At 59.2% G+C, this 9,290-nt stretch overlaps 2 protein-coding genes across 2 annotated transcripts; both read right to left on the bottom strand.

Moving 5' to 3' along the window:
• Nucleotides 1-2,420: 2,420 nt before the first annotated feature.
• Nucleotides 2,421-4,041, bottom strand: FAM187A (family with sequence similarity 187 member A). The gene has a single exon (XM_071728411.1). The coding sequence runs from the start codon at nt 3,852-3,854 to the stop codon at nt 2,610-2,612; it is 1,245 nt and encodes a 414-aa protein (XP_071584512.1). The 5' UTR covers nt 3,855-4,041; the 3' UTR covers nt 2,421-2,609.
• Nucleotides 4,042-5,171: 1,130 nt separating this feature from the next.
• On the bottom strand, nt 5,172-8,923 carry DNAAF19 (dynein axonemal assembly factor 19). The gene is made up of 3 exons (XM_071728287.1): nt 8,751-8,923; nt 7,908-8,040; nt 5,172-5,796 (listed from the first exon to the last, which is right to left on the bottom strand). Exons 1-3 carry the CDS (start codon nt 8,906-8,908, stop codon nt 5,320-5,322), a joined length of 768 nt encoding a protein of 255 aa, XP_071584388.1. The 5' UTR covers nt 8,909-8,923; the 3' UTR covers nt 5,172-5,319.
• Nucleotides 8,924-9,290: the final 367 nt, after the last annotated feature.

Raw genomic sequence — 9,290 nt, 5'->3', positions numbered from 1 at the left:
AGTGTGTGTACAGGTGTGTGTGTGTGTACAGGTGTGTGTGTGTGTGTACAGGTGTGTGTGTGTGTGTACAGGTGTGTGTGTACGTGTGCATGTGTACCTGTGGGTATGTGTGTGGGTACACATCTGCATGAACATGCACGTGTCCATCTGTACGTGCATGTATACATGTGTGTGTGTGCACACGTGTGTGTGCCTGTGGGTGTGCACACAGGAGTGCATCACTCAGGCCCCTCGTGTGCTGTGTGCCTGTGCTGAGCCTGTGTGTGCACACGTGTGCAGGGAGGGCAGCACACCCGTGTGTGTCTGTGCACGTGGATGTGCAAGGGTAGGGGCACCCAGATGTGCTGCATGAAGCACGTGTGTGCACCAAGATCACCACTAGGACAGGATTGAGAGTGGACACGGGGATGTGTGTCAGGGTGAGCACCAAGGTGGTGATCAGGGCTGTCCCCACTGTCCCCCAGGAGCTGCTGGAGCTGCAGGAGCCCCTGTCCTGGCAGGAGGTGCAGGTGGAGCTGGACGTCCCCAAGCCAGACCTGGTGGCCACCCTGTGCCATGTCTGTCATCAGTCCAGGCCACGGCCACCAGCAGGGTGGGGGACACCCAGCAGTGGCACAGGGACAAGGTGCTGGGGGGCTCAGCTGCATGGTGGCCTGGATGTCACCTTCCCTCCTGGGTGTCACCTTCTCAGGGCTGGGGTTGGCCCGTGGGGCTGGGTGGCTCTGTGGTGTTTGTCATCCCTGCTGTCCCCACTCATGCTCCATGTCCTGGTTTGGTCTCCATGAAGAGCAGGGATGTGTCCCCTGGGGCACAGGGACACGTTCCATGTGCACCATCCCACCACACTGCAGCAGCAGGAATATGTCCCCAGGGACACATCTCTGGGGACACATGACACTGGGGACACGTCCCACACACCCTGTCCCACCACTCTGCAGCACCAGGGACATTTCTCCATGCCACATCCCACGGGGGCCATGTCCCTCCCTGAAGCAGAACCAGGAGGTGTCCCCAAGCTGTGTCCCACGGGGACACCCTCCATGGCATGTGTCCCCTGGCAGTCTGTGGACCCGAGGGACAGGGCCACCCAGCACGAGCCGTGCCCGGGGCCAAGCAGGAGGGACACGAGTGACAGGTCCAGACCCTCCTCTGTGAGCTGGAGATCTTTGGGGGTGGGTGGGTGACAGCCCTGGGGAGCTGCCATCCCCTTGCTCCCCTCTGTCCCCTTCATCCCCCTGTGTCCCCGGGTCCCCACACTCAGGTGCTGAGCACCCTTTGCACCCCCCAGCTCTGGAGGGGCCGTTCCCAGGAGATGTCCCAGGAGAGGTGGAACCCAGGTGCTGCCCGGGTTTGCCCACCAGGGTGGGAGAGGTGGCCCAGGTGGTGGCCCCGAGCTCAGACCCCCCAGGGGACACCAGCTCAGGGCACAGCCACCACCTCGGGGGTCAAGACCCCCAGGGGGCTGCAGGGGAGGGATCCCTTCCTGGGGGGGTATGGGGGGTTCTTGGGGGGGCTTCACCCCAACCCCAGCTCCCCCCCCATCTGTACCCCTGCTGTGGGTGCAGCCCTGGGGACTGGTGGTGGCTTTGAGATCTGGCACCTGCTGGGATGGGGCAGCCCCTGGGGATTCCTCTTGGGAAAATGGACATTCCCAAGCTGTGTCCTTGGAAAAGAGAGCAGAGCTGAGACTGGGGGGGTGGGGGTCCTGCTCTGTGCTGGGGAGAGACCAAGCAGCCACCTGAACCCTGCAGAGATGCCCTCCTTGGAGCACAGTTTTTGTCACCCAGAAATATGGAACCTCACACTCATTTGGGGTTGAGGGACCTCAAAGCCCCCCCAGTGCCACCCCTGCCATGGGCAGGGACACCTCCCACCAGCCCAGGGGGCTCCAAGCCCCATCCAACCTTCAACACTGCCAGGGATGGGGCAGCCACAGCTTCTGGGGGCAACCTGGGCACCCAAGGGCTCAGCACCCTCACCCCAAACAATTCCTTTCTCATGTTCAACCTAAATCTCCCTCTTCCAGTTTTAAGCCATTCTGTGCTGAGCTGGGCAAATTAAAAAACAAACAAACCCAAATCAGAGAAACTTCTGAAGCAACCCACCACAGTCATTTGAAAATGTCTTTTTTTTTTCCCTTCAAAGTAAAAAATGTTTAGACCAAAATTTAAAAAAAATAATAAAAGAGTCAGCTCCATCTAAGGAGCTTAAAGGCACAAGAATGGATTGGAAGGTTGGGCCTCAGAGTTCTCAGCAATGAAAAGGAGTTAAAAACAAGCTTAGAAAATCAAGAACTAATTGGATTAATGTAGTTTGCTGCATCTTTTTAGCAGCTTCTTAGAAAAACAGCTCTGATCAATCCCTGGTGTAGTTTGAGGACTCTGTAAAGCTTGGCCAGAAAATCCTGCGATATCCAAGGATTTGTTTGGAAAGGGCTGTATTGAGCTTGACCCCCAGCCTGGACCAACCCCGGTGCTGTGGATCCCCACAGAGCTGCTTCCCGTGCCCGTCCTCCTGGGGGGCCGAGCGGTGCCGGGGGGGTTTGGCCAGAAAATGAGGAATTTCCAACAGGAAGGATCCGGGATGCGGAGGCACCCAAGGGGGGGTTGCTATGTTCTGGCAGGGCCCCTCAGCAGCCGCCACCAGTAGAGGCAGAGGTGGATGAAGATGAAGATGGAGCCGATGATGAGGAAGCCGATGCCGATGGTCCGCAGGGCGTAGATGGTCTCGGGGTCGTGGAGCGTGCGGCGACGCCGCGAGGTTTGGGTGACCCTGAGCCGGAACCCGGCCACCATCTTCCCCTCCCTCCAGCAGAAGTAGGTGCCTCCATCCTTGGCCCGGAGCCCCTGGATGTGCAGGTGGTTCCCGTGGTCGATGAAGACCCTCATGCTCTTGTTGACCCCGACGAGGTAGCGGGAGCGGTAGAGCCGGGTCTGGTCCTTGTCCCAGGCCACGGCGTGCTCGGGGCGGGCGCCGGGGCAGGCGATGGTGAGGGAGCTGCCCGCCTCCTGCTTGTGGAACTGCGTGGGGACGCGGGGCAGCCAGGGCTTGCGGCCCAGCTTGGCGATGACGTTGGAGATGGCCAGGACCCCCTCCTTGGGCGCCTCCGCCTTGGGGCAGGGCGTCAGGCAGCTCCGGATGGCCACCTCGGGTCTGTGGAGGCTGAGGGGGTCGCGGAGAGGGGGCAGCACGGCCCTGGAGCCGCAGGAGGTGACGTTGGGCAGGGCCGTGCGGTAGCGGGGATGCAGCCGGGGGCTCTGGAGGTAACAGAGCCCGATCCGGCGCTGCTCCCCCCGCACCCCGCAGCGGTCGCACCGCGTCCAGTCCCAGAAGGTGGTGAAGAGGTTGAAGAAGTCCCCCGCGTAGTCGTTCTGGACGTATTGGCCTCTGTCCACAAAAGCCACCGTGATGTCCCTGCTGGGCTGCACGTCCACGTCGTAGCCGTAGAAGAAGTCCCCGTCCTTGGTGCCGCAGAGGTAGTGACCCGAGTCGCTCACCTGGGCTTTGAACACGATGAGGCTGAACATGCGGATGCTGAAACGCTTCAGGACGTCGCTGCCCGCCCGCACCTGGCCCGAGTCCACAACCACCGTGCCGGCAAAGTCGGTCAGGACCCTGGTTTGTTGGCTGCCCATGGTCTTCTGGAAGTACCAGATGACAGAGGAGACCTCCTGGGGTTTGCAGTTGCAGGGCAGCTCGAAGGTCATGTCAGCCAGGTAGGCAGCGTTGACAAAGAGCAGGAAGGCGGGACAGGGCGTCCTCTTGAACACATCCCCCTTCTCCTCGATGGCGAAAGCGTGGAGAGCATCCACCAGGCTGAGCAGAGCAGCAGCTCCCAGCACCCTGCTCCCCATCGCCCGCAGAGCCCCCAGCAGGGACAGCCCTGGGCAGGGATGGGGCCACACACCAGTCCGGTCACCAGGGATGGGGTTTGTAGGTGAGCCCTGCCCAGCAGCAGCTGAAATGTCTCATCCCAGGCAGGAACCTGCTGGGAGCACTGGGTGTCCCCTGGGACACGGGTTCCAGAACCTCTCCTCTCTGTCCCTGGTCCCAGCATTGTTGTCCCAGCTGTGTGTGCAGGACACTGGTGCAGAGCAGCCCCAGAGGGAAGGTTCAGCCACAGGAAGTGTGGTGGGAGCAGGGAACTGCCAATGTCTTCTTGGTGTGCACAATTGTTCAATTATTTGTCTGATTCTGAGCACAACAAGCCCGGAGCAGCCCCTGCTCTGGTGGCAGTGATGACTGTAGCCCAGAAGAGGTTTCAAACACTGTATTTAGACTTCTACATCCCTCCTCTTGGGGTCCCAAGGGTTTGTGTGCTGAAGCCCCTCCCCAGGTTATGTTTGAGACCCTGCAAGGGATCAAGTGAGGATTTTTGTTCCTGTCACCCTTGCCTGAGGTGATGCTGGGGGTTGTGTGAGGGCCACCAGCATCCTGACTGTGTCAGCACTGGTGTGGCCAGCAGGAGCAGGGCAGGGATCATCCCCTGTGCTGGAGAGGAGGTTGGAGCCAGGGGGGGTCGGGCTCTGCTCCCAAGGAACAAGGGATGGGACAAGAGGAACTTTTGGCACAACTCAAGTGGTGCCAGGGGAGGTTTAGGTTGGAGCTTGGGGACAATTTCTCCCTGGAAAGGGTTGTCAGGGCCTGGCCCAGGCTGCCCAGGGCAGGGCTGGAGTCCCCATCATCCCTGGAGGGGTTTCAGAGCCCCAGAGATGTGGGGATGAGGGACATGGGGCTGGGGTGGCCTTGGCAGGGATGGGGGAAGGCTTGGACTCCAGGATCCTAAAGGAGAGAGTTAGGTTAGACATTAAGAAAAAAATCTTTGCTGTGAGGTTGTTGAGATGCTGGATCAGGTTGCCCCCAGAAGCTGTGGCTGCCCCATCCCTGGCAGTGTTGAAGGTTGGATGGGGTTTGGAGCCCCCCGGGCTGGTGGGAGGTGTCCCTGCCCATGGCAGGGGTGTTGGGACTGTATGAGCTTCCAACCCAACCCATTCCATGATTCTGACACTCTATGGGGTAGTGGTGGCTTTGGCAGTGCTGAGTTAATGGTTGGACTGGATGATGCTAAAGGTCTTTTCCAACCAAAACGATTCCATGAATCTGTGACACCTCCCCCAGAGATCACCACAGGAACTCTCAGGAACTCTCTAATCTTTATTTGTGCTCAGCAGTTGCTCTGGGTGGCTCCCAGGTACAGAGAAATGTGTAGCAACATTCCAGAAGGATCTGATTCAGCCATCTCACACCATGAGGCCAAAATCAAGCTTTTTGAGACCCTTTTGCACTCTGTTTCTGCGCGACCATGGTGCTTCTGCTCCTTCAGCTGACCTGGTAACATTTCATCAGCTCCATCACCAGCCTTTCCTCCTCAGCTTCCTTTTGCAGGCTGGTGCCCACCAGGTGGGTTTCACTCTCTGCTTCACAGATGGTGGGGCTACCGAGGTGGCCAGCAGTGGTGCAGGAACCCCTGCTCATGGTCTGCAGCTTCCTGAACACCTCCCTGCTGCTCTCCTTCTCTGACTGACTCAGGAGATCCAGGTTTAACCCGAAGCGCCTGGTGCCCGAGAGGCTCTGTAAGACCTGCAGGACACCAGCTCTGTCTGCAGGACAGATGTGCTCTGCCAGCACTGCAAGGAACTCACCCAGGAGGCCAAAGCCCAAATCAACCTGAAAGATTCTGCCCAAGGCTTCCCCTCCGAGCCTCAGCAAAAACTGGTATTTTTCTTTTCCGCTTTTTAAGCATCTGCGCCAATCTCTGTAGAATTCAGCAGAGGTCCCGGGCAGCTGATCCATCTCCTGAAGGAAAAAACAGGTGCCCTGTTCCCTGAATCTTCCCACTTGAAGTTACTTATCCCCCCTTCCCAATCAACCTCTGGAGGGTTGGGCTGTTTTTAACACAGGCTTTGATAGCACAGACTGCTGCAGGAAGCTTGGGAGGTGGCAAAACAGAAAGACAAAAAATCCCAGGTTGCTCAAGCCCCACAGAAACCAGAGAACTTCAGGGGGAAATGATGGAAATCTGGGTAAGACAGGAAAACTCGTGGTCGAGCACAGACCAGTAGTGGAGTAACCCCATCCTGAGCCAGCAGCAGGCAGTGCCCAGCCTGGCTCCATCACTGCCTCTTGGGAGCTGCTTTGGTTGATGGTTGCTCAGCTCAGGAGGGCAACGGGTTCTGAACCCCCAGAAACCCCCCTGCTGCTGGGCTGTACCCCAGAGTGTGAGCAGCAGGGACAGGGAGGGGATTGTCCCCTCTGGGGAGACCCCCCTGGGGTAAAGCTGTGTCCAGCCCTGGGGTCCCCATCAGCAGAAGGACACGGAGCTGCTGGAGCCATTCCAGAGGAGGCCCTGGAGCTGCTGGGAGGGCTGGAGCAGCTCTGGAGCCAGGGGGAGAGAGTTGGGGGTGTTGAGGCTGGAGAAGAGAAGGATCCCATGGGGAGACCTTAGAGCACCTTCCAGTGCCTGAAGGGGCTCCAGGAAAGCTGGGGAGGGACTTGGGACAAGGGCCTGGAGGGATGGGATGAGGGGGAAGGGTTTGCAGCTGGGAGAGGGGAGATGGAGAGGAGATCTTGGGCAGGGAGGGAGGGAGGGAGAAATTGTTTGGGGTGAGGGTGCTGAGCCCCTGGGTGCCCAGGTTGCCCCCAGAAGCTGTGACTGCCCCATCCCTGGCAGTGTTGAAGGTTGGATGGGGCTTGGAGCCCCCTGGGCTGGTGGGAGGTGTCCCTGCCCATGGCAGGGGTGGCACTGGGGGGGCTTTAAGGTCTCTTCCAACCCAAACCAGTCTGGGATTCTTTGAAGGGATCTCCTGAAGGTTGGAGAGCTCAGTGGAGACCTCTACTCCATCTCAAGCACCATGAGTCAAATCAGAGGAGTCTGGAGATAAAAGACAGGAGGTGTAAAGCCCAGGGAATACACAGAGGGCCCTAATGCAGCATCTCCTGACGCAGCCCTGGCACAGGGATTGTGCCAGGAGAGCTCCAGGCTCCATGTGGCATCTCCAGATAAATGAAATCCTGTTATGAAATCCTGTTTCACAGGAGGTGTAATTGACCCACGGAGCTCAGCTGAGGTGCAGGCTGAAGGGAGATTAACACACTGAGGCTTTTGTACCAGGAGGGAGAACAAGCAGAGCAACATCAGCCCGTGTCTAGACAAGGAACGGAGGAGCCCTGGAGATCAGAGCCCGGGCACTAATGGGATTAGGGACAGAATTTGCTCTGGGGCGAACATTGCTCACTCCAAGTAAACACAAGGCTGCTAAGGAGAGCTGCAAAAAGAGCTCAAAATAAACAGGCAAAGGAAACACAGTGTCAAAGAAATCCACGAGAAACATCCACAAGAAATATCCCTGGCTACAGGTCCAGTGACCAGGACCTCCTGCTTGGGCAGAGTCCACTGGAGGGGCAGGACAGATGTCCCTCAAATCACCAAGAACCTGGATAGAAAATGTTTTTATCACTGTTTGCCACAAGTGAAGCACTCAGGAGCATCCATCACTCTCCACCAAACCAGCTGTGTCTGGAGTGGTGGGAGAGGCAGCTCCAGATGCACCAGCCTGGCTCTTGGCCTCCAAACCACAGCCTGATGGAAGCTCTTGGGCAAGGGGGGACAGTCCTGCCCCAGCCCCTGGTGCTGGCCCTGGGACCTGGCTGTTCCCTGCTCTGGAATGGTGCTCCTGGTCTTGGCTTCCCAGAGGGCTGGAGCAGAAGCTCCTGAAGCAGCTGGTGCAAGCTCTGCACGGATGCAAAGATGGGGCCAAGGCTGAACCTCGTGGTGATCCAAATGTTCCCAGGGACTCTGAGGCCTTGCTCACGGGGAGAAATATTTCTGAACAGCTCTCACATGAATCCCCAAATGATTCTGGAATCATTTCAGGTGTGGACAAAGTCCCAGGCAGTGTCTCCCTCACCTGGGGTATCTCCACTTCACTGGTTTGTGGGGCCTTGGTGCGGGCTGCACAGGGGTTCCACAGCACTGTCCTCCTGTCACCCATCTTGTCCTTCTTCTCCAGGGGCTTCAGGTGTGATGCCAGCACCATGTTCCTGCAGGGAGCAAGGAAGGGGTGGGATATTTCACAAGATTAAATCCTCTGAGGCTCTAAGGAGATCTCTGAGTTTGGGTTTACATGTGTCACCCAGAGGGACCGAACAGGGCTGGGGGGGGCCCATGGGAACCTCGTGAGGTCCAACAAGGGCAAGTGCAGGGTCTGCACCCAGGATGGGGCAATCTCCAACATCAGGAGGGGTGGGGAATGAGGAGCTGGGGACTGGCTGGGTCCTCAGGAGCTGGGCACCTCCACCCCACGGATCCTCCAGAGCCTGAGACACTGCCAGGACACTGTGTCCTCCTGCCTTAGGCAGACTCTTTGGTGGCTTTGGGGTCTCCAGGGGAAAGCCCCTAAACTCCCACGGGGACCAGGGACCAGTTTGTGGGTCACACCCACTCCCAGGGAGGTTTTTATGGGTTCATTTGGATTCAGCACCTTATGCCACCAGCCCCTGTGACTCTGCAGCCCCAGTGGGTTGAGTCCCCCCGCACCTCACCCCTTCCTGGGGGGTTTCTGTCCCACAGGGACCCGCTGGGCTCTGGGACCCCCGGAACCAGGACGCTGTCACTGTCACCAGGCACGGGATGAGCGGTGCCACCCCCACCCCCTCCCCCTCGAGGGCTCCGCTCCTGTCCCGGGAGCCCCGGACCGGGGGGCTGTGGGGCTGCGGGGCTGTGATGTCCCCGGGGCGGGGTCTCTCCGGACCTGAATTCCCGGTAGGAGCTCACGCGCTGTTCCAGTGCCCGCATTTTGGCCGCGTCCTCCCGCGCGCGCCGCTCATCGCCCGCCAGCGCCTCGCGCAGCTCCCGCGCCAGCAGCGGGGACACCGCGGACCCCACCCCCCCCGTCCCGCACCCCCCCATCCCGCACCCCCGGGCCTGGGACGGCTCTGAGGAACCCGCTTCTATCGTGACAGTCCCCCTCTCACCGCCACAACCCCCGTCCTGTCGTGACAAACCCACTCGTGTCGTGACAGCCCCGACAAGGGCCCGCCCCAGAGACTCCGCTCCTATCGCGTGTCCTACCAGTGCTCCCCCTGGGGACTGCAGTCCTATCGCGATAGTCCTACCGGGCCATACACACCATCACCCCCAGAGATCCTCACTCCTGTCGTGACAGCCTTGTCAGGCTGTGCTCAGGGACGGCAAATGGGAAACCTGCTATTATCACGACAGGAGGCCTTGGCCTTTCACTCTACTGCAACCGCCCTACCAGGGGCCTGGGTCCCTCACTCTCGCAACAGCC

The sequence above is a fragment of the Heliangelus exortis genome, chromosome 29, assembly GCF_036169615.1.
Source record: "Heliangelus exortis chromosome 29, bHelExo1.hap1, whole genome shotgun sequence".
NCBI classification, from domain to species: Eukaryota; Metazoa; Chordata; class Aves; order Apodiformes; family Trochilidae; genus Heliangelus; species Heliangelus exortis.
This window is presented reverse-complemented; position numbering and strand designations above follow the sequence as displayed.

Bases quoted from the DNA above. Each gene is read 5' to 3' on its own strand.
- FAM187A (XM_071728411.1), bottom strand. From the start codon at position 3,854: ATGGGGAGCAGGGTGCTGGGAGCTGCTGCTCTGCTCAGCCTGGTGGAT.
- DNAAF19 (XM_071728287.1), bottom strand. From the start codon at position 8,908: ATGGGGGGGTGCGGGACGGGGGGGGTGGGGTCCGCGGTGTCCCCGCTG. The intron at 8,041-8,750 runs GTCCGGAGAGAC...TGCTCCCTGCAG, and splicing joins AGCTCCTACCGGGAATTCAG to GAACATGGTGCTGGCATCAC. The intron at 5,797-7,907 runs GTGAGGGAGACA...TTTTTCCTTCAG, and splicing joins GTGAAGTGGAGATACCCCAG to GAGATGGATCAGCTGCCCGG.